Source organism: Stegastes partitus, unplaced genomic scaffold, assembly GCF_000690725.1.
Source record: "Stegastes partitus isolate 25-593 unplaced genomic scaffold, Stegastes_partitus-1.0.2 Scaffold2, whole genome shotgun sequence".
Taxonomy (NCBI): domain Eukaryota; kingdom Metazoa; phylum Chordata; class Actinopteri; family Pomacentridae; genus Stegastes; species Stegastes partitus.
This window is the reverse complement of record NW_007577733.1, coordinates 488,037-513,110: the sequence shown is the minus strand read 5'-3', so window position 1 is coordinate 513,110 and position 25,074 is coordinate 488,037. Positions and strand designations below refer to the sequence as shown.

Genomic DNA, 25,074 nt, shown 5'->3' with positions numbered 1-25,074 from the left:
TGCGCCAGCCAAAATGTCATATTCACAAACCCCCTCAACTGAAGCACACAGTTCATTTGGTAGGACCCATGCAGGTGAAATCTTCCATTAGTAGTTATTAGCAGTGATCCGTCCTCTGGTGTCACACTGAGTTTAGGGAAAGTGTCCGGGTCGGGACCAATTAGCTCCAGTTCACCAGCCCTCCAGTACCATCTGCTCAGATCAATAATACAGCACTCTCATGTGTTTCTCCATCGTCACGTCCTCAACGTAATGTTTGGCTCTCACCTCTGGATGCTCACCGGGGGAATAACTGTAGCAAACTACCTTACTGTGTTCTCCAGCTTGTTTTGCTTCCTCCTCTCTATCCCTCTGTGTTTCTTTTCATTGAGTTTTAAACCATCCTTCTCAAATCATTGCTCTTCTCCTGTCTGACTTCTAACCCCTGCCCTTCTTTTCCACCCTGTTATTTCTCTGTCTGCTCTTTTTTTTTCTTTACTTGTTCCTTTCCACCTTTATGCTTTTACCCCTGCATGACCCCATCTAACCTCTTCCACCTTCTGCAGAGGTGTCTCCTCGCCGGCGGATCTTGAATGTGAGCCGCTCTGTATGGAAGCAGGCGAACGTGGCCAGTGACCTGTGGGAAAAGCTGACAGCTCGCTGTGTGGACCGCCATAGGTCAGGCACTTTCTTTTAAAGCATTGTATAGATCTTATTCAGTGGCGTGCGTCCTGCAATGGTTTCTGGAAAGTAAATTTACTGAGGTACTTTACAATTTAACTGTGACTTTGAGATACCTGCACTATGCTTGCAACTTTATACTTCTAGTCTGCTAAATTTCAAGGAAAAATCCACCACATTTATCTGACAGCTTGTCACATTGCAGATATCTAGTTGTTAGAAGTTCCACCAAAGATACATTTCCCCTCTGAACTTACTGTCGTTTTAATAATTGATTGAGGCCCCCGGGGGATAAAAGAGAGATTAGAGCCTTCAAACTTGTATAGCACAACTTCTTTTTTCTTTTTTCTTTCTAACCCCATTAATCATCTCACAAATCCACAGATTTATCTTGTGACCCTTTGGAGGGATTCCATCTTTATCAGATACAGCACTAAAAAGCTGATTACTCTTTGATGCATCTGTATTAACAATTTAATGCTATCAAATATGATAAAAGAAGTCACTCACATGAGCCAGTTCTCTGCGTAATGAGTCCATTTTACTGGCTCTCTTTCTTACAGTAAGTAGAATGTTGAAGGAATGGGTTAATATTCATCCTCTCCATTCAGTAAAGTATTCCACTGCTTCTTCTCTCTCTGGGTTTCTGTACTCTGTCTTACCATGGCGCTAATGTTGTAAACTGCAAAAGGAGATTTTAGAGGTTATTGTGAATGGAGAGAAGTTTTAAGCAGTAATGGTAATGTAAGATTTATAATCAAGGTCAGTACTGTTAGAAGATTTTCAGGCAAATTTCCGTTCAAAACGGCAGCATTTTTGTCCTCTAAAAAGCCTTGGAACCCCAGTTTTGGTGATTAATTTTTTATTGAAGTTTATAATTATAGGACATCAGTGAATTAGACTAATTTTACAGCCCATGCTGTTACAAATTCACCCCAGAGCCCACTGTTTAAATTCTTACAAGAAAAAAAAAAAAGGTTTATTTTTGTTCAGGAATGATGAATTGTTTTTTTTTTTTTTTTCTTGAATATAAATTGTCCGGTATTTGTGTCAAGGACTGAAAGATTGTTGATTTTGTCTATTTATTGTTTAGAGTAGTTAGTTTTTTCCTTTTTGTTTTTGTGTGTAAATGCTATGGACAGTCAGTCTACAGTCTATTTTGGTTGTGTGCAACAGTAGAGAAAAGAAGGGAGAGAATTCTGTTCAAATATACGTGGCATAAAAAGGAGACCATGTTTGTTGGAAATGTACGTTTATTTTAAAAACATACAACAACAAAATGCATGTGACTTTCAGGGCTCTGCAGTTGACTGTTATTTTCTTCGTGGGTATGTGTGTGCTGATCCATAGCAGGGTTATGCAGCAATATATAACACACAATACAATTACCATAACCTGATTACAAAATGTGGCAACCGTAATCCATTACAGAAACAATTAGGAAAACACATTTATCAAGTTTTGGATCCTGAAAGTTCAGAGCTCACTAACTTGTTTTTAGGGAAACAGGCATTTTGAACTGATGGAATGGAATGCACAATTATGCACACAGCCCTACTAAAATGACAGTCTGTAAATTTGGATAAATGGCGTGTTTGACTGCATGCTCTGAGGATTTTGATTGATTTTTCTCCTTTTCTTTTTTTTTAAGCTCTAGCTCAAATTAGTTCCAAATTTTAATGGATCAGGTAGTTAACTGTAATGAACTGCATTTTCAACAAACCCCCCCAGACACATGGAGAGGACATTGGAGCGTCTTCTTCAGATCCAAGCGGCGATGGAGGAGCTGGCGGGAGCCCTGGAGCAGGCGGAGGGGGTCAGAGACGCCTGGGAGCCTGTTGGAGACCTTTTCATTGACTCTCTGCAGGACCACATAGATGCTACCAAGGTATAGACTCACACACAGGACACCGCAGTGCAGCACAAACCCTCTATTTTCTGGTTTTCTCTTTGTCTCTTTCACACACACACACACACACACACACACACACACACACGCACACACGCAGACACATTATCATAAACCCTGATATAAATTGGTTTTACCTGTGGAGTAACTTAATTGTCTCCTCTGAGAAAATCGCCTCCAGCTATCCCTGAAAAAACACACATTATGACACTCTTGACACGTTGTAAACAAACATCAAAATGGTGACATCCAGCTTTTTTTTTTAAATCACAAAAACATAGCCATGATATGTTAGACATGTACAAGTGAGAGATCTCTATCATACTGTGTTGCTTTAAAATGTTTGTTTTGGTTGCCTGTGTACATATCCCTGTCGGAGGGGCTGTGATCTAACAGAGGATGACAAGGACATGGCACTTCAAAATGACACGATGAGATGGCAGGGGTTACAATCCTCAGTTGAATAGATGCTGTTAAACAAATGGCAGGTCATTGGTTTAGTCATTATGGAGTGCCGAGTGCTGCTGCTGCCACTGCTGCCGCCGCTGCTGCTGTTGCTGTTGCCTGTAATTGTGTGGCGCTATTCATTAGAAGTGAGGGCACTTCACAATAATCATGTCAGTGTTTGGACTCCTGTCACAGCCAGCACATGTTCAGCTCAGTCTTTAGGGTAGGCCCGTCAGTTGGCCTCATCTGTATTCCCTCATCGCTCGCGTTTACACACACATGTGTGCACATTTGAAAGCAGACACGTGAATCGACGTAGGACACAATTAGAAACCCACATTAGGCACTCAGAGCTGCTACCATGGATTATTTTTAACACGGTTCTTAAATGCATTTATATGTCAGAAATTGTCAGAAAATGACAGCATCCCAGAATCCTACGGTTGCATCTCGAAATGTCTTGTTTTGTCTGATCAACAGTCTAAATACATTACTATGACATATAACTGAGAAAAGAGCAGCACGGTGGTGCTGTGGTTAGCACTGTCGCCTTGCAGCGAGAAGTGGGTTTCCCCTGGTTGCATGAGTGTGCATAGCTGTTTGTCTCTTTGTGTTAGCACAATATTATAGACTCAAAGCTGCCTGTAACTCTCCACATGATAAAGGAGGTATAGCAAAATCTTTCTTTTGTAAGAAAAAAATGTCAAATGTAATGTAAAAACGTAAACAAAAAATGTACATATATAGGCTGCACTGTCTATAAGCCACAGGTGTCCACGTTGTAACATGAGATATTTACACAGAAAGATGTTTTTTACTTTTATTTAAATACGTACCGGTACCATACACATATACACCGTAAATGTTTTTTTCCCAAACAGTGCCTGTAACACGGCTGGCTAAAAAAAAAAGAATACAATAGCCTACCAGTAAAAGCCATTGATCGCTATCTTCATTTCCTCCTGCGCACTAAAGCCACTAAAATCGTCTTCAGTGTCAGAATTGAACAGCCTCAGAATTACTTTGTCACACACTTCCACAGTCTCTCTTTTGTTGTCACTCTCAATGACACTTTGGTAAAAATTTGCAAAAATCGGAAAAGTCCATAAATCATCATTGTTTAAGTCGCAGTGTTCAAAGCGTGTGAAAGAAGTGACAGCTTATAGTCCGGAAATTACGGTAATCAGGGATTTATCCGCTGCTATCAACAGAAGTCTGTGTAGATTCTCAGTCATCCAGGTCATGAGAATTCTGGGAGCTTCATTAAAAAACAGCTGGACTTGTGTTTTAGAACCCAAAATAGAAGTTCAGTTGCTTTTAACTGAAGCTCCCAGGATTATCATTAGAGGCCACTTGGTGAGTTTCAGGTCTTTACAGTATGAAGAAGAGCCTCCTCGGGGTTATAAATAGTTCAAGCTACAGTGGATCATCCATCATGGTGAACATGAAGGCTTAATTTGATTTTAGCAACATTTGTATTTGAACACTGTTTTAATGTGCTCGAGAAATGACTCCATTAGAAAGATATGCAGAGAAGTAACTCCCGAAAGATATGCGACTGCCGGCTGTTCCTGGGCTGAGTTTGTTGGACTTCACAGCTTTCTTCTGTTGATTGCTGCTTGGAACATTCACTTACAATCTTTTATTTTTTTGATCATTTTGTGTCTCCTCTCTGTACTGTCAAATAAAGAAATCAGTGTTGGGAAATAATTGTGGAAAAAAAAAAACATGATGAAAACATAGTTGTTAGAATGATGTCTTCTTTATCTTTGGTGTCTTTATTAGACATTTTTAGATGCAAGTTGAGTTCAGGTTAGATGTGGCACTGTGAAGTTTGTAACAGTCTACAGTAAAAGTTCAACATAAAAATGATAAAGAAAACACTGTACTGTGGGAAATGAGAGGGACACTGGCATCAGGAAATGGACAATCATATGCACACATAAACTGCCCACATACTCCAACATCCTGTGATCATAAATGTCCCGGTTTCCCTCATTATTTACACAGATAATCTACCATGAACAGAGACTGCTGCTAGTTCAATATCATTATGCATTCTTTCCCTTTGATTATAGGAATGTTAATACACGGTTGCTGCCAAATAGTTTCTAAAACAGTTGAAGCTGCAACAGATCAAGCTTCAGTTGATTTTTCTGAGTTATTTAATGAGAGAGGAGTTGGTCCAGAAGGGATATTTCTGAACTGCCTTCTCACACCATCTGTGTCAGACATTATTTTATATTTATTCTATTTTGTATCTGTTCTCTCCCTCTCATTTTTCCACTGCTCTTTTTTTTTCCCATCCACCCTCCTTGATCCTCTGTTTGTCTTGCTGCTGCAGTTATTTAAGGAGGAGCTGACCCAGGTGAAGGAGGGCATGAAGCACATCAATGATCTAGCCCACCAGCTGGCGATCTCTGATGTCCATTTGTCGATGGAGAATGCCCGCGCCCTGGAGCATCTCAACAGCAGATGGAAAGTGCTTCAGGTAGAGTTCACTGCTGAGTCTGTGCTGCCTGTTTGACATTGTCAGCAGCATCTCCAGAAGTGAAATTTACAGAGGACATAAGAGGGCGATTCCACGAGTAATGTTTGAGGCTTTAATAGCGCCTCATCTTCTGGCTTCCAACTGTTTAATGCCTCTCGCATCTTTTGAGCTTGTGAAAGACAACAGTGTGTGTTAGGAGATGGATCAAAGGCCATGTGTGTGATGAGAAATTTTGATACGATTTATGAGGGAGGTCAGAAGATGTTTGGAGTCTGATATTCTCCCAGTTAACTCATAGCAGCTATTACAGCCACTGAAAGCAAACGCCACAGGCTTTGTATAGTTCGTGAAGGAGTAGTTTAACATTTCAGAAAATGTGCCTATGTGCTTGTTTAGATTCAGTGTAGATGGATTAGATAAGGCCTGCAAGGTGGATCAGTGGTTAGCACCGTTGCCTCCCAGGTAGAAGGTCGCCGGTTTGCATCACAGTTAGGACACTTGGGATCTTCTGTGTGGAGTTTGTATGTTCTCCCCGTGCAGCGTGGGTTCTCTCTGGGTTCTCTGGCTTCCTCCCACACAGTCCAAAAACATGTTGAGGTTAATTGGTGATTCTAAATTATCTGTAGGTGTTAATGTGAGTGTGCTTGGTTGTCTGTCTCTAAGTGTGGCCCTGTGATAGACTGGTGACCTGTCCTGGGTGTCCCCTGCCTTTGCCCTAAATCAGCTGGGATAGACTCCAGCCCCCCACGACCCTAATGAGGATTAAGTGGTGTGTAGATAATGGATAGAAAATAGATATCAACAAGACCAATCAGCAACTCTGTACCACAAAGTGTAATTTTTATATACTGTCTGCGTATTGATTAAACAAAATGCAGTGTGTTTCAGTTTGTCAGCTGTGGTTGCACTGCTAAGAGTATTCAGCTTATTCCTGACTTCAGTCCTTATGATAAGCTAATCGCTTCCAGACTCCGTACAAGACATGAGAGTGGTAGCAATCTTCTCAACAAAGTCTCAGAAAGAAAAGAGAATGAGCTGATTTTCCAAGATAGTGAACTATTTCTTTATTGTTTTTAAATCGTGCTGTGCAGTTTCAGGGTTGTTGTTTTGTTTTTTGTTTTTTTTTTGTTCTCAGGCAGCCATTAGTGAAAATCAATTAACAGACTGCTTATTATATCGAGTAACTCATCACACAGTGAATGAATGAGTGACATTGCACTGAAAATCTGAAATTTATACATATAATTTCTGAAGCTTTAAATCAATAGTCTCAGTATGAACCTGTTTTCTACCAGCTGTTGTTTTTTCATTTCATTCCTGTGATGAACTCGCTTTTTTTTTTTCTTTTTTTTTTTTTAAGGATCTCAGTTAAAGGAGATGAGAAAATCATTTAAATTGCACTTATTAGTTACAGAGTACAACTACTTTACTGAATTTATTTAGACTCAGTCCAGAGCCTTGTTTCCCAGAAGCATCTTAATGAACCTTTTTAAGCTTCCGCGCTGTTTCCCAAAAGCATTGTAACTGAAAACAAGACAGTGGATGAATAAGTGCCTCCTATTACTTACTTGTAGGAGGATAAGAGAATCTTAATAAGCTCTGGAATTTATTTGTATTGTGTTGGTTCATTTTTAAGGCTATACTTTCATCATTAACAATGAGGCTCTTTGTTAGGGGTTGTTTGATGTAACAGATATGATAGCATTTAAAAAGGAAAATCAAATGACACGAACACAGAGTAATTAATTTATTAATTTGCTGCCTGCTCCTGTCGTCATCATCCTCCCATCTCTCTTCTAGTTTATCATATTAATTTCTTCTAGTTGTAATGACACTTTCTTGACTGTATATTAGAGGCTTCATATGTTTTCTTTTTTTATTTAGGAAGTAGGTTTTTATTTTGCCACGTGCTGCACAGATCTGGTACAGAACTGATAAAAGAACATTTACATTAGATGATGAAAAGCTTAGAAGAAGCCTTATTATAGGTTTAATGTAAGTTTAAGAGCAAGCTGAAGCTAAATCATTACGTTTACTTGCTTAAACTGCTCATTAGGCTTCATTTCCGTGCTGAACACTTACAAGTATAAAACATTTCTTTGACTTCTTTACAGCACTTACATTTTGTATGTATTTTTAATATATAGCTCAGCATAAGTGTATTCGACATCATCTTCAGCAGCGGAGACAGCTGGCATTACGAAGCTGTTACCAGCGTGCATATGCACTCTCTTAAGTGGTTCTTTTGGAAATGCATGTGAAAATTTAAGAGCTTTTGCAGATAGAAAATATAGAAAAGCCTCTTAACTTCTAAGAGGAATCAACTGGAAAATGTGGCATTGATATTTAACACTTTTACACACCATCAAAAACTGGACATTTAGAGAGAAAAACAGAGCACCTTTTTAAAGACCATCGTATTTTCTTGGCACACTTTGGGTCCCTTAATACCAATCAATTATTGTTTGAAAGCACAGCTTGTCTGAGTATTGTTTGCTGACCACGTGCATATCTTAAGCATAATAATGCTCCGTGTTGCAAAGCAAAACCCATCTTAAATGGCTTTCTTGGACCTGGCAATAAGGTCATTTTTCCTCCACAGCCACCAGATCTGAATCCAATAGTACACCTTTGTGATAGAACAAGTGTTTCACAGCATGAATGTGCAACTGACAAATCTGCAGAAATTTTGTCATTCAGTCCTGTCAGCATGCAGGAATGTTTCCAACATCTTGTGAAGTTCATGCCAGCTAGAGTAGAGCCTGTTCTCAGAGAAAAGTGAGGCTCTACCCTGAATTCTTATTGTGTTTCCAACAAAGTGCTCGGTGAGTGTGCATGAAAGTGAATCAAGATTTGAACTCATGTACTTACATGAAGAGAGCACTTCTCAAATGAATTCAAAGTTCCCCCTCATAAAGCCTTTTAAAATTATAAGAATAAAGTGCCTTGAAATGGAGACTTATCTTGCTGCTGATTGATGTCCCTTTGCATTGGAACTTGAAAAAAGCTCCTACAGAGGACAATTGCTGCTAAATATTTGGTGAACTGTGTGATGCAGTAAGTAGTGTGTCTATAGACTGTATACAAAGAAGGACAAGCCCTCTGTTATCCATAGGTTTACTTAAAGGGTTCTCCCTTTAACTCCTGGATAATCTGAAAATGAGCAGAGGGGAAGCATGAGTGTAGCTGAGGTGGGCCATGTACACATCTCTGAGCCATGGATCCACTATGCCCCTATTTGGGCAGAACTTTTAATACAATTTAAATGGAAGAGTTCTATAAAATCTCAGCCCTTGTATGGTTGTCATGATTGGTAAAATTGGACTATAGAGACCATAATTATTTTCTGTACCAGGCTACAAACACGTTTATCACTTCTGTAAATTTGAACTTTTTAACTTGAGGCTCGATGGGGAGCCTGCGTAATGTGGCCACCAGAGAAATGCCATTTTTGCTGCTCATGTGTCGGCCTTTATTTTCAGGTTGCCACTTGAGCGTGTCCTCTGGTCTTTGATTTAGGAAGTAAGTGACAGCTTCAAATTTTGCCCTGTGATCAATAGGTGAAAAAGGCTTTCAGTGTCCACGGTCACCAGTACATTTCTATCTAACACATCTTAGATTGCACTTGGATTTTCCATGACAGCAGCAGAGTTCAAGTGACATGTGAAGAGATAGGTGTTGCAAATGTTTTTTTTGAGAAAACCGCCTCAGCCTTTTTTTAAGCTGCCTCGCTTGCACCTCGCTGTCTCTGCTCATCCACGTTATTAATTTCAATGCAATAAGACGTGCAGACGTGTCAGCTTGACAAGAAAGAAACGAGCAGAATGGAGAAACCTTTTTCTTTGTCTCCGTCTCTGTGTCCCATTTCTCTCTTAATTAAAATGATAAATGCTAAATCCCAGCAACATCCTGTGCCCTCTCGATTTTGGCTTCTCTGACGTTTGGGAAAATGTATTTCCAAATTTGATTTGCTAATATTTGTCGATCATGGATAATTTAGTCATTTGTCTTCCTTATGGCAGCTCAAATTGCCTGTACAACAAATAGATTGTACAACACAGCACAGTTGGCAGTAACATCTCCACGGCACATTGACAATGCTCTATATTAGTCCCAAGCAATTTAAATCACGCTTCAGATTATATATTTTTTATTTCTTCGTGAGGGAGCAATGATGCGTTTACACTGAGAAACGCTTAACTTAATACGTCTAACGTCACACATTACGACCCATTGCCTGTGCTTCTCTTTGAAGTCGCTCTTTCTCTTTTCTTTTTCTCACTTTATCTGTCTCGCTACCTCACAGCGAGTGGATTTAACTCCCATTGTTTGAGGACGCATTTCAACATCCAGCTGACAATGATTCATGTGCCAAATCCAATACTTTTCAAATAAACCAGGATTAGGCAGACTAAATCCCATTTGGTGGGAAACATAACTGATGTGAAATGTTTTTACAAAGGCAATGGCAAACTTAATTTTGTCAATTCAGTCTCCATGGTTATTGACGCAACACATGCAAGGCTTTGCACTTCCCCACTCTTTCTCTCCCATTTCATCTTCTTTTCAGGTTCTTCTTCTTTTCCACACCGACACTGCAACCAAGAACCGCTGTCCTCATTTCAACAAAATACATTATTCTGTAATCTCTGTCTTCATTTCCTACCTGCTGCTCTTCAAAGACTTTCAAAGTCCTTCAAGAGGGGCAGCAGAGAAAAAAAAAGACATAATTTATATTCAGCAGTTAACTAATGGAGGAGAAGCAGGTGGTCTGTGTGTGTACATTTCTATTGTGGGGATTTCTGGAGAAGAGGGACGAGCACCACGATTCCCTTTGATTTAACTTTGAATGTGTGTGTTTGTGTGTCTTCAGGGTTCGATAGAGGAGCGGCTGAAGCAGCTCCAGGATGCACACAGAGACTTTGGCCCTGGATCGCAGCACTTCCTTTCCAGTAAGAGTCCTCTTCTGCTATTTGAAGTTGGTGCCTCATGTTGCATCAATCTGTGCCATGCTGTGCCAAGGCACCGTCTGCGAGTGTGTGTATGTGACTGGAGGAAGGTTAGTTGTGTTACAGTTTAGCTGCGATAAGGCTATAAATTACCATATTAGTGCGTGTGATTGTGTGTGTATTTGGGTTAGAGGTGGAGCTGGCAGGCTTTGTTCGTCTGTCTTCATCATAAGCGTCCCCAGTGATGCTCATCACAACAGTCATTGCTCTCATTTGAGCTGAGATACATATTTGTGAATTCTGTCTCTTCTTTTACCTGCTCCTCTTCAAAGGCTACAAAGATGTAGCAGGGGGGCTGAAATGTGATTTACCAAGTTTAAACTGATGAAGAAATAAAAAGGCTGAATTTTGCAGCGCTGTCTGTGCGAGTGGTGCTGTGTACTTGTGTGTTGCCAGTGTCCTCACCAGCCCCATCCAGATTTACTGCTGTCATGCTGGATCAGAGATGCCACACTGGGGTTTATATAGCACTCTTCCACTGCCAGCTCAGCCCACTGCACCCTGCAGAAATGTCTGGGGTCTGTTTGTTTTTTTATGCACCAGCATGCCTATATTTTACCTTGTTTTTTTTTCATATAATACAGCATACAGTGTTATGGTAGAACTATGTTCCTTGAGGCCAGTTCATGGTTTCCATATCCCTGTGCGCTGACTGATCAGGACTTTGAAAGCGAGCAGCAGACGTGGCTATTCATACTACAATAGGTACGCATTGGTCTGCTTTGGAGACGGTCGCATTGCCCCTCACATCAAACATCAGAAAACACACGGGGCCCCTGTGGATGTTTCTGAAAGGTTGGCTGTGACTTTGTCCTCTTTCTACAGGATATAGCAACTAGATACGGATTGGGCTGTAGCTCCGTGTAAATGTGATTACTCCTAAGGTGTTCTGTGTGCAGTGGGCGGATATAACACAGGAACTTCCTACTGAGTTTGAGCACAGTTGATGGAAAGCATGTGTAAATCAAAGCACCTTCAAGTAAAGCAAAAACTTATTCAAATACAGCTCTTTTAATGAATCAAGAGTTTGTTTTGAGCACCATTTGATTTCACACACACACCAATGGTGACAGAGGAAGGCGCTAGCCTCCCACTGGGGTTCAGCACCATGGGGAGGCCGATGATTGAACCGCCAACCTTGCGATAGGTGGATAACCCGCTCTACCACCTGAGCCACCGTCACTGCATGTGTGCAGACTACACAGGGAAGTGGTGGCTCAGCGGTGAAGCTGCCACTGTTGGGCCCTTGAGCAGAGCCCTTCACCCCATCTGCTCCAGGGGCGCCGAAGTGGGGCTGACTCTGTGCTGTGACTCCAACTTCCTAACAAACTGGAATATGTGAAGATTGTCATACTCTGTTCAGTGACAATAAAGTTGAATCTTATCTTATAGAGTCTGTGTGGTGACAAATCTTTGGCTGTGTACAAATATTTGCAGAGGGCTCAGCGCTGGTGATTGTGGATGTTGGCAGATAACAATATCTATGATACGCAAACCATTGTGGCCACAGGAAAAGCATGGATTAGCCTTTATTGCACATTCTATATATATTTGGATTTTTGCCTCAGTACAATATGACTGAATACATTTACTCCTCTTTTGTACTTCAATAGCACTGGATGGTATAAAACAAATACAAAACAATGTTAAAGATTAAGTCAGTGGTTTTTTGTGCAGTGGTTAGCACCTTCACCTCACAGTTAGAAGGTCCTGGGATCAAATCTCAGCCTGGGGTCTTTCTGCGTGGAGTTTGCATGTTCTCCCCGTGCAGCATGGGTTCTCTCCAGGTTCTCCAGCTTCCTCCCACAATTCAAAAAACATGTTGAAGTTAATTGGTGGTTCAAAATTGTCCATAGGTGTGAATGTGAGTGTGCTTGAGTTGTCTGTCTCTCTGTGTGGCCCTGTAATAGACTGGTGACCTGTCCAGGGTGTCTCCTACCTTAATCGTAAGTCCACTTGGATAGATTGCAGCCTCTACGCAACTCTACAGAGTATTAAGCAGTGTATAGATAATGGATGGATGGACTCCCTGTTAACAGCTGTGTCTAATTAGAACTCCTTATTATGTTTTAGATGTCTATGAATTTTAGCAGTTCCACCAAAGTGAGAGTTTCACTTTGGATTTCTAAAATTGTTTTATTTAAACAGCGTGATGCTCAAAGAGGAAAGATTTGAAAAAAGTAAACAAAAAAAAAGAGAAAGCATTCATATTTGTGTAGCACAACTTTTTTTTCCCCCCCTTTCCTATTATGTCAATCACAATGCCTTCACTTTTGATAGTTTAGTTGAGCCAAATTTTGAATGCTGGACTTTTACTCGTTGTACAGTAATTTTATATTGTGATGTTGGTACTTTTATTTAAGGATCTGACTTCTACCCCCTCCAGGTTTGTGAATCTATCTTAGTCTGTGTATATGTGTGTATTTTTCACATATACTGAGCAACAACATGGAGGTCTGCGTCATGCTATGTCACAATACAACAATGAAAAGTGACGTGATGTGTTTGTATAGACTGTTACATGTATGCTTTTGTGTCAGTGCATTGTTGTGTGCTGTTTGCCTATCGCTTCTTCTAATGCAGCCCTGTCCTCTTTGATCCTCCGCTGAACCCCCCGGGGTTCAGTTTGGAGGCCGGTTACAATGCTACAGTCATCTCGTCTCAGCGACTCCTCTACCTCCCATATTCTATTAGGCCGGGCCAAACAAACCAACACTCTGTGGAAACCCCACACAATAGACTTGTCTCTTTGGCTTTACTGCGGCTGTTGTACACCGGAGCAGCTCTGTTAAGGTCTGAATGGACACGGTGTCTGGACACGCTGTCAGGGACATTGTATACAATGGTTTTTTCATCCATGACATGCCTATTTTGAAATTGATTTTGTCTGTCTGTGTTTGCACAGGTTCAGTGCAGATACCGTGGGAGCGTGCCATCTCCCCGAACAAAGTGCCCTACTACATCAAGTAAGTGCAACATCCGGGTCTCCATTGTCAGAGCGAATGTACTTTTTTCATGGCAGGTTAAGTGGCTGGATTAAAATGGGCAATTTGTCCTTTTTTTTTGACGAACTGGAATGATGAACCCACTGTAGACACAGGGCATTTTTACCTTTTGTGCAATGTGTTAACTCTACACTACACATTTTAATGGGCCTTTCAACGCCTCGTACAAATCAACAGACAGGCCATGACATCGCTGCTTACACTATACATAAGCCTGGAACCACAGTTATTGTTGTTCCTGAACAATTCCAATAAAGTTCAATCTTCTGCAACGCGGACAAAGGGGGAGAAAAATAGCATTACTTTGTGCAATTCTATTGTGAATGGAAAGTCAGAGGAAAAAAAGAAAAACATGGAGACAAAGCTGGAAGATTAAGTTTTATTCAAGACACAACACATAAAATAACCACTCCAACAATGGTAAAACACGCTCTCTACATTGTATAATGGGTCTAAAACTGCTCAAAGTGAAACCCAGCCGAGTGAAAATTCAAACACACCAGAGATACAGAAATCATCAGACTGTTCAAACATGAACAGTTCAGGCATCGTGACTTCTCTCAAATTACACATCAAACTACAGCCAATCTGGCAGAAATTAATTTTGATTTGAAACCAAAGCTAGTTTAAAATTATTTGGTTTTCAAAGCTCCACACTACTACTGAACTCTACTATTTCTATTTAAAGCCAGTGTAACTGGCTGGCAGTGTTCCTGGATTCATCCACTTTCTTATTTTTTTCCCAGTCAAGACAGCCCAGCAGGGGTGGAGCAGTAGAGTACAGCTTGTTCAAATGGTGCTATTTCAAAAAAAGTTGGTGAAACATTAGACCAAACAACACCCTGAGCCCCTTTCACCAGATGAAGACATCAGGCTAAAAGTCAACATTCATCTTTAACCTTACATGGGATTTAAACCCAAGAGAGAAGTTCCTCCGTGTAACCTAACCATCACCATCCTATTTTCACTCTGGACTTTGTTACTCTTTATATCATCATGCTTGCTCTGGGCAAAAAGACAAGTATTTGACTAAAATCTCCCATCACAAACTAGATTTTGTAAAGCCTGAAAATGTACACAACTTTCCTCTCAAAACAGTTGTAATTTTTGTCCAGTGTTACCAAAATATACACTGCCTACCCCGGCTTTAAAGGGTGTCATCATAACTTGATAATAAACCATTTCTGATTCTACCTCTATCATCATACTCATGTTGGTATTTGCTCACTTGGAGTCGAAGTTAGTGACGAATGTATCAGCTACAAATACATCAGCTTCAGTCAACATTGAAACCTGGGAAATGTTTGATCACAAAAACATTATTATCTGCTTTAGCGACGGTCATGTCACCCTCACTTATCACTATTTTTGTAGCACATAAATAAGACATCTTGTTTTTCCAGCTGGAAACAAAGTCTATCAGTGAGGCCAGCGCGCTAAAGAAATCCGAGATGTGGGTGGCATTAAGAGCTCTTCATTTAGCTTTTAAAGCTTTTAAAGCTTTTAAAGCACCTTCAGCTGCTAAAATCCAACCCAAGCCTAGACAAATCAGTTTTTACCATAATAACTCTTTTTAAAATATAATCTACTCTGACTACAAAGTAATTTATAAATTATTTCAATACAGGATGGAATCATGGAAAACTTTCCTCCTGACAACAATTACAAGTAGAAAAAAAACTAGTTTGTTTCATTGTGAGACAATGTGTCATATGGATGAGCAAATTCAACAGCGTAGAGTATAATAACCTGTTATTGTCGGTTCAGCACATATTTATTCACGTTTTCAAAGATCTTTACATTACCCAAACATTTGTCAGAGGGGATAAATACTAAGTGATTCAAAAAGAAACTCTATTAAGCTACCGTGAGCTCTGTTTGCCTCAGCACTGATCTGTTTATCTATTTACCTCATCAATGCTCTTCCCCTTCAGAGCACTCTTGGTTTTGTCAATGAACTGGGATGTGTTTCAAGGTGTGTGTTCATGCAGGAGGGCACGAACACACCTTTAGGTTTGTAACTGTGCAAGCATTTACTGTTCATTCATCTACAGATGATTTTAATAATCATTTGCAACAAAACCACATGGGTCTAGTTTAAATCTGCTAGTCAGCTCTTCATGGGCTGTATGACTATTCTAGTGGGGACAGAAGTAATATCTGAGTAGCACTCCACTGGGTACCAATCAATGAGTGCTCCCACAGGTAAAATGATGAGTGCTGCCCTAAAAGGCCCCTGGGTCCTGGCAGAGCTCCTTCTTTGGGATTTCTCATTTATTTTTCTGTCCTTTTTATTGGATCTATATTATAGATGGTACATTTTCTGAATGTTCCCAGAGAGCTAGTCCTCGGATAGGAAGGTGGTGTAAATGTATGTTTTTGCTGCCGGCGTGACTTGGATTCCATGTCGTACTTCTGACTGAAGCCTTTTAAGTCACTGTCAGTATATCTCCAGCAGAACAGTAGGTTGGCATAACTTTAATGCCTGACTGTGAACCCTTCACCATGTTTGACGCATGTCTGCACTTTCCAGGTCTAAAATCTCCATTTTTACCTTGATCTTTCTGGACTGGAAAAAAAAAAGGTGCACCTCCACTCTTGCCTGCTTCATGAAATCTTCCACCTTTGTTTCATTTTTCTGTCAGCCATCAGGCCCAGACGACGTGCTGGGATCATCCAAAGATGACAGAACTGTACCAAGCGTTGGGTGAGTAAGGAGACAATTAAAGCACCCTCATGCTCGGTCACCCAGGACCCCCACTGGGCTGCAGCAGCACCAGTAGCACGGCACCACATGGGATTGTGCTTTGAAGGCCGTGTCACACAGCTCATTAAGGGACCTGTATTTCAAACACCTTAGGGATTACATCGCTGCTGTCATTAACCTACGAGGCCCAATTTGCCAGCGCTGTGATTGCTTTTCGCTTAGCCTTTAATTAATTGTGATTAAACGACATCGTGTGTTTTACTGTTAATCTGATTTGATGCAAGGAGCTTGCAGGAGAGATATGCGGGCTGCCGCATACACATGCTCAGCTGGATAACTACATGCATGCGCGTAGACACACGCGCAGACAATATTAGTAATCGAGCAAACGACTAATGACTTCTGCAGTGATGTGATAAACAGGGACGAGGATAGTGATGGCCAATTCCTCGATAGCAGGCTGGAGTGGTGCAGGATGGGTTTGTTTTCTCTCATCTCTCTAATCTCTTTCTATCTCTCTGCTTCCATTAGCGGATCTGAACAACATCAAGTTCTCAGCGTACAGAACAGCAATGAAGCTGCGTCGAGTTCAGAAGGCTCTGCGACGTACGTACAGTATTTCACTGATGATTTTTTTTTCCTGTGGCAGCGCAGGAATGGCTGGTTAAGTGATATACTGTTATCCTGCGCCATCAGTAATCCACTATGACAAGCTTTCTTTGGGAATGAGATATAACGATTAGCTGTGGCACATTTCTTTATTCACTTGCCCAAAGGATCCTCTCTCCTTTCTACCCTACTTGGATAAGTAGTTGAAAATATTCTCTGCACTCGCCACTGCTATTGACTTTGAATCGCCACTACAGCTACCAGAGCTTCTCAACGACCAGATCCCTTCCCCATTTTCATCATGGTCTGCATCGTTAGCATGCTGGATAATTAGCTATTAATTGGTCCATTTGAGTTACAAAATCGAAGGCAATTAGTTTTCGCTGCATGGTTGACGCTTGATTGTGTGTCCCTTCAGGGCAACTACCTCCAACATGGCCTCACCTTCTTTCACTCTCCTCCTCTTTTTTCTTCTTCCTTACATCTAGTTCGCTTCCAACATATTCGGTTCTCAAACAGCCTTCGAACTGCTCGTATTTGTCCCTGAAAGTGTCCAGCTTTGCACATGTTCCAACTAATGTTCATCCTCTTTCTTTACCTGGTCTGCCTTCTCTTGTAACCTTCCTGCAACCTTCTCTCCGTTCCATGTCACGAGTTGCTGTAATAAAAACTCAGCATGCTGTGAAAAACCTCTTTCAGTGACTCTCCCACTTTCTTTCTCTTGCCCGCTTTCTTATCTCACCCTCCTCTGGTCTACTAGTTGATATCGTTACAGAATTTAATTGCCAGGCTGCCTCGATAACTGCAGAGTTCTTACTCTTTCTCTTCTCACACGTTGTGAATGATTGAGCGCTGCTGTACAAGAGCCCATCAGAAATACATTTTTAGGTGATTCCCTTCGAACGCTGAGAGCACTCCTGTTATCTCCTCTCTCTGTTCTACCTCATTATCGTGCTATCCAATTATACCTGGCATCAACGGACACCCTTTTAGCTCCACTCCTAGGGATGGGCCATCAAATTAGTTTAGAAGAGCGAAATCAAATTTGTGTCACTGCTCTTGAAACATCTGGTCGGGCTTAAGTGGGCAAAAAGGGTGAATAAGCACTGCTGTCGCTTGTGCTCTCATTTGCTGAGGTGAGGATGACGATCCCACTGTGGGTCTCTGTGCGTTTGTGTTCGCAAATGAATGTGCACTCGTGTATGTATAAGCGTAGGTGTTTAGGCTTCAGCACATCTATATGCATGCTTGTATACATGAACTATAGAAAAATAATTGAACTCACACATAAGATGTGTCATATCAGAAACATACTGTACGTGGCTATATTTACAATCAAACATGCTGTAAAAACATACACAAAAATCTATGCGGTTTCTGAATGTGCAGGCAAATAGGGAAGAATTTAACTTTAACTTTTGTGTTCCTTAATGCATTCCTGCGTTGTCTTTAGTGGATTTGGTGGCACTGAGCAGCCTTGTGGAGGTGTTTCGGGAGCAGGATCTACAGCAGGGAGAGCATGTGATGGATGTGGTGGAGGTGATTCATGGCCTGACTGCTCTGTACGAGAGGCTGGAGGAGGAGAGGTCCATCCTGGTCAACATTCCTCTTTGTGTTGATATGTGTCTCAACTGGCTGCTCAACGTCTATGACAGGTGGGTAAGCCGCGGTGAAATGTTCCTTAAGCTTCCTGAAAACCCATTAGCCTTGTAACATTTCTTCATAGATTTAACACATTGGAGTTGTGATTCTTGCCTCCTGTAAATTTAAGTCCAATATTTTATCGCGTCTTTTTTTTTTTTTTTGCTCTTATTCAGTCTCCACCGACTCCAGAGAGAAATATGTCTTTACCTCCAGAGATGATTAACTTTTCAAGTGCGCTGTATTTTCGCTGTTTTTACTGAGTAGAGGGCGTCGATCATACAGCATGTGTGCGGGCCGAAAAGAACGAATGATCAAAGACCTAAGCTCACTGGCCATCATCCAAGGTGGTTATACAACTTGCCAAAGTCTGCTTTTTAGGACTTGGGGAGTACTACTGCAAATGTTTAAAAAAAAAAAAAACTTAAAAAAAAGTTTTTCAGATAGCAAGTTTAAGGCAACATGAAAATGGGTTGTTAAAGTTTATACCAGGTTTCTGTAGCTTGTTCTTCATCTCTGCTTGTGTTTATTGGTTCGAACCAAACTAGTATTGACCAAGTTGCCCTGAAGGTAAAGTAGGTGCCAGCTTTTATTCTTGGACCATAATGCTAAATCAGTGAAGCACTTTTGTTTAAAAACTCATTCTAATGCTCATAAAGCTTTATATTAAGGCAAAAATGGAGGAGAATTTAATAACAACATGAGGCACATATATATATATATATATATATACAAAGCTTAGAAAGTGCAGTATCAGTGTTCGTGCAATAAAGCTTGCAGCCACCACTGACTGCACAGAGCATGGTCTTGCTGAGTAGCACCCCTGTCTGTCACTAAGGGAGAAATTCAGATTTTACATGGCCTATTGACTTTAATGGAAGTCACCCACACTGCTGGATGTGATTTTGATTTGTTATTTTAAATCTGAACTGTCATATTCATTCTGGTGGATTCCTACCAACTGAACATTAAATCTGTTCAGGTTAAATGCTAGAATTAGGTATGATGCTTAGGTCGCCATCCACACTACTATACCACTACTTTTATACCACCAGAAGGCATTAGAGTTAAATAGCGTTATTAAAATAAATACATGCAGACACACTCTACTGTTTGCGATTTCATAGAACAGTTGCTATTAAAAAGCCATTTGGAACAGTCACAGAACAGCAGTCCGCCTGCAGATTGATGTAACCGGTTCAATGGCTTGTAGTACAGACGTCTACGACCAGTCAAACCACCGCTAAAGCTCCAATAACAATGTCCAGGCAGAGGGCCAATCATCCCCTCTGAGACACAGTAGACACAAATCCTCTTTGACACCAACACTCACCCATCTTTGTTCCTGATTGACTATTTTGTTGTGTCTCCAAAGAGAAAAGCCCACAGCACAGACATACAGGAACAGCCCCACAAGTGCTGTAAATTTGGTCGGTAGCTCTTAACTACTTGCTGCTAATGAGAGACAATCAGAGACTTTAGCCCCCGCATAAATTTTCGTAATTGCTTTTTGTTTTCTAATGAATAGCAGCAGGGAATGTGAATGAGGTGTGTGTTTGTTTGTGCATCCGAATGCATCTGTGTTTGCGCCAATGAATCTACGTTACAGTAAGTCACAGGATGAAGTGCACGCCTCGTATGTATGTGTGTGTCCTCGAGCGGGTTGTCGCATTCGCAGGGTGTGCAGGAGTGATGCGTCCCCTGGGGAGCAGCCCCGGGGTGCATGCTCCTCGATGTGCTCTTGAACTCCTCCGGATGCGAATATGGGAATGACAGCAATACCCTCCTTATGACTTCTCATGTTTCTCAATGTGACTCTTTTCTTTTTTTTAACCCGAGTCCGCTGGTCTGGCCTGAGTAATTTTTCACAACTTCGAACTATCTGTGAATTAAAAAAAAAAAAAAACTGTCCCCCTACGGTGTCCAAGCTTTTGAAGACATTCAAAGCAATATCCAGCTCTGGAAATTTAACTCGCTCTTTGATTCAATTTCATACTTCATTGATCTGATGTTCTCTGATGAATGTGATGTTCTTGATTTCTCAGTTAACGATTCAAATGTTAATTCGATAAGCCTGCTTTCTGCCAATGCTGCACAGCTCGGCACTCACTTCTTCCAGGGTGTGTTGGCACCAGAGCTGTGGACAGAGAAGATGTGTTTGCCTCTCAAATTCAGTCTTTCCAAAGTTACTTCCTCATATTCATGTTATTTTTTATCTCAAGCTGAAAACAAGTTCATGTGTGCAGCAGTGTCCATGTCACTGGCTTTGCTACTGGCCAGTGATCAGACTACTTATTTAGCAGGGGATAGTACTTTTGAGCTTCACTAGCGTTGCATATGTGCGTGATATATGTGTGTGTTTACATTGTATGCATGCATGTGTTTGTCTCTAAGCGACATTGTGGTGTATCTGAGCTTGTTATCGCTCCTCTGGGCACAAATCCATGGACACAACACTTCATCAAGCCCCTGTAGTGCCTTTAGTTACTCTAATACAATTTCACACTTCTGCACTGACCTGTACTGTACTGCTTTGACCCATGTAATTCCTCCACACTTTGTCCCTCCCAGAAGGGCTGAGGGAGTGTATGAATATATTATCATGACCCAGTACACCATGATCTGAGATTATCGACCGTTCAAAAATTGCAACCTTAGAACTTTATTTTTCTCTTTTCTTCGCTTTTTTTCCTCCAGTGCTCGAAATGGCAAAATGCGAGTTCTGAGCTTCAAGATGGGATTGGTGAGCCTGTGTAATGCGGACGTCCAGGAGAAGTACAAATGTGAGTCTGTTGCTTGCTCGTGTGCCTAATGCATCTCCTCAACAGCGAACAATGAGCCAAAACAAAACGGCACTGATTGCCAGTATTACATAAAGACATCCACTTAGTCTAATGGAGGAAATGAGTGTGGTGCCATAATGGAGAAAGCTTTCTTTACTCGTACAAAGTACACCAGAGGCCTTAAAAGGATTGCTTGCCAAAGACACCATTCATGTACACTCTCTTTCTATAGCTCTCACTCATTTCTTTCCCTTCACAAGTCGACTAGCAAAGAGCTTAGGCACTCCCTTCATCCTTTGTGGATTATAAATTATGCTATAATATTTTACTGGTGCTCCGCTCTGGCCTGAGATGCGTTTTTACTGTTCTATTGTAACCCCAGTTTACGAGTCGCCCTATAAGTAGAGGCAAAAATGGAGAGCGAGCATTTGAATTGATGATAGTTGGACTTGGAACTGCTTGTAGTTGATACAGGATGTGAGGCAACACTCTCCAAACCCATGCCAGGATTATTCATGTTGGCACACCATCTGTGTCAGGTCTAAGACTGAAACATAACAGATTTGCCTTCAGTTGAATGGTCCCTGAGGTGAGTCAGCCCTCTTTTTCTGGGTTCAGGTAGACATGTGGTGGCCCTAACAGTCTGTCATTTCCCTGACTGATTTCGTTTTTGCCAACTCCAGACGTCACAGGAATAATATTTGCAAATAAATCTGATGCATTTGCATCAACCTGCTCTGAGATACAGATGGTGGGTATTTATTCCATCATTACCAGTGTGTGACTTGTGATTCAAAAAAGGAATATGCTGAAATTATTAATTCAGTAGTACCTTTTGTTGCTACATCTTCAGTCACTTGCTTTTATTTAACATTTTCCTCTTTGCAGACATTAAAATTTGTGCTTTCAAACTAAATGTGACATGCGCCACTTACTGTTCTGTCGTCTGCTTCTCCTACTAATTTTCACATCAGAAACATTTTCAGTCCTCTTAAATTCTTCCACAAAAACACATTTTTGAATATATTTTTGTAAAATAAAAAAAAGCCAGTGCAGTTGCACATTTTGACTTTATTTTATATTCGTTGTACTTGTAGCTTTAGTGGGTCCACGACTTTGGTCCAGACTGAAATTAGCTACAGCAGACTTTGCATCACTGCAGGCTGCACGTTTAGGATGTAATAGACCAATATACTGTGGTAGTGTCTCCATAAAACATATCCCAAACTTGTCTCCATCAAACAGCTCGGTGAGAACATTAAAAATGTCAAGCACACCTGAGCTCTTGTTATGACGACTATATAGAGGAGGCTGTTTAACATGCAAGTGCTAAAGCGAAGCATTGTCCCTGTAGAGCTGAGTAAGTACACGGTGAGGGGGATACATGGGATGCTTATACTCTCATTGTGCAGGACCCTCACACGCCTGTCAGTATTCATCTCCTCAGTGACGGGCAGACTCCCTGCCAGCTTGGTAAAGGCCTCATTCAAAACCTAACAAGACTCTACTTATGCAGCTCTTTCATCTCCAAGCTTGACCAGCCAGGCCACTAATACTGATTCTGCCCTGTCTATGTGTCACTGAAATGAATTTTATTCCTCAAAACGAGGTTAAGTGAGCTTCATGCCTGGAATTTGAGGCTCATTGTGAATAAAATACATGAAAAACTGCTTTTTTGCAGTGCTGTTGCTCATCATGCAGTTCTTACATTCTTAGTAAAGTTGTACTGTTGTTTTAAAGGCAGAGTGTCATATTTTTTAAAGGCTTGCATTTTGATTTGTGACATTTTAAAAAGCTTAAAAGAAGCAGTAGCAGTAAATCCAAATGCCTTTAATCAACAGCTCTACATGTGTATGAAAAATGCATGCAGATGTGATGGTAATGCACATGCAAATAACTGTTTTTCATGCATACCAGCACTGAACACAATTAATGCTGTTACACTTGCTGGCGTATAATCACATTAGTAGCTGCATAATTGATTGACGACTGCACGCATGTTCTGCAGATTTATTCCGTCAAGTGTCTGGTCCTGGAGGTTTGACAGACCAGCGTCACCTCAGCCTGCTGCTTCATGAAGCCATCCAGATTCCCCGCCAGTTGGGTGAAGTCGCTGCTTTCGGTGGAAGCAACGTAGAACCAAGTGTTCGAAGCTGCTTTCGCATGGTGAGGACACACGCGCGTGACACACCACACAGGTTGCTGTGCACATGCGCACAGACAGTATGTAGAAGAGCAAATGAAATCTGCTTGAGATGTGTGTTTGCTTTATCACATTTGATCAGATAATACTGGTGCCAGATTTAGCTGTGATGTTCATAAGGAGATTAATGGTACAGGATCTTTTTACACATGCATAGTCACATGCTGTCAAAACAGTGTCAGTTTCACTGTTTGAAGCAAAGCTTGATTGCTCCAATCAGAAATTTGAAGGCCACCTTGACATCCTGCCTATTCATGCTGTTATTATGTTAAAACCTGCTCAGCTATCAATGAATATGTAGCAAATCATAACCAACCCTCATTCAATTAGAACAGAGCCTGTGTAAGAAACGACAGTACAGATACAGAAACTGAATGTTAAAGGTAGAAACTGAAAAAAAATGAATGCCAAAATGGTTTGCCTTTGGATGGTTTCCATCAAAAGCCATGAATTAATAAAAAGGGTGCTACGCCAAGAAGCTGCCGGCTTTGTGAAGTTGTGTTTCACTGACATCAGCACAGTGTAACTTCCTACAGAGGAAGAAGCTAAATGTACCATTTCAGGAAATGGAAGAGTTCATTATCCTACCTAAAGAAGCCACAACTGCACCAAATATATCCACATCATATCACATTAATATTACACGGCTTTTAATTCACATTAACACAGTGTTCGATAATGTATGATGTACTAACTGTACATTGAAGGTAAAATCCAAGAAGTTTAATGGGAAAGTTGCTTATAGAGTATTATCTATTGGAATATTGACATGGTGAAGTAAGGTCACAGGCTGATTGAGTCAGAAACTATCTGTGAGGTGTAGGTAGCACAAACTTTAACTTGTGTCATTTGATGCAGGACACCAGATATTTGCTGAGTTGTTCGGAGCAGCTAAGACAGTTTTTTTTTTGGAGGGTGATCTATGCAAAGTCTTAATTCCCTCATTTTCAAGGCAGATTCTAATTATGCACACTCTATTAAAATCAGTTCCTTTCTCCATTTGCTCCATGTCAGGACATTTACGTGTAGATGAGATATCCATGTTATGTGAATTGGGTGGTGACCCATTTGCCCGTTTATCTCTTGACTTGGAAATGAGTGACATCAGTCAGAGGGGATGTGGGTTCAGCGTTAGCTGCCACCTCACATAGACACTGACTGTTCAGCTCTGCTGACAGAGGAGCAGATAAAATTGACTCCAGACAGAATAGGCTGAGTAAGGCAGTTGCACAGAATAATGTGATTTTGCAGTATGTGCAGAGGTTATTAGGTCAGTTTCAACGAGGGGAACAACTCAGTGTTCAGTAAATATTTTTACACTCTGTCGGAAGTGTTGTAGTTTAGATCTTGATTCACAAATACATGTAATTTAATAGCTGTGTAGTGCATGAAAGCACAGGTTTGATGGATAACTGGATTTTTATCACTCCATTTTTTCTCCATGATGTTTAAAACATCCCATCTGCTGTGTGCTGCTTTGTGATGCAGCAGCGTGCTCAGCATAGTCAGTGCCAGTTCCAGGTGTTCGATATGCAGGGGACTGCTATTTGACCTCCCACATGGAGCGAAGCTGGCTACTCTACTAACAGAGAGGAGCTCCTTCATCCCCA

General features: G+C 41.0%; 1 protein-coding gene across 2 annotated transcripts in view; it reads left to right on the top strand.

Annotated features, from left to right (window-relative positions):
- The window catches only part of drp2 (dystrophin related protein 2), a 94,934-nt gene that overhangs the window by 43,037 nt on the left and 26,823 nt on the right, over window positions 1-25,074 (top strand). For both annotated transcript variants that reach the window (XM_008275549.1, XM_008275542.1), the window contains exons 5-14: window positions 546-657; window positions 2,392-2,548; window positions 5,361-5,507; window positions 10,381-10,459; window positions 13,422-13,482; window positions 16,167-16,228; window positions 16,760-16,834; window positions 18,291-18,492; window positions 21,176-21,261; window positions 23,270-23,427. In XM_008275549.1, coding sequence (XP_008273771.1) covers window positions 546-657; window positions 2,392-2,548; window positions 5,361-5,507; window positions 10,381-10,459; window positions 13,422-13,482; window positions 16,167-16,228; window positions 16,760-16,834; window positions 18,291-18,492; window positions 21,176-21,261; window positions 23,270-23,427 — 1,139 coding nt within the window. The remainder of the gene's footprint in view (window positions 1-545; window positions 658-2,391; window positions 2,549-5,360; window positions 5,508-10,380; window positions 10,460-13,421; window positions 13,483-16,166; window positions 16,229-16,759; window positions 16,835-18,290; window positions 18,493-21,175; window positions 21,262-23,269; window positions 23,428-25,074) is intronic.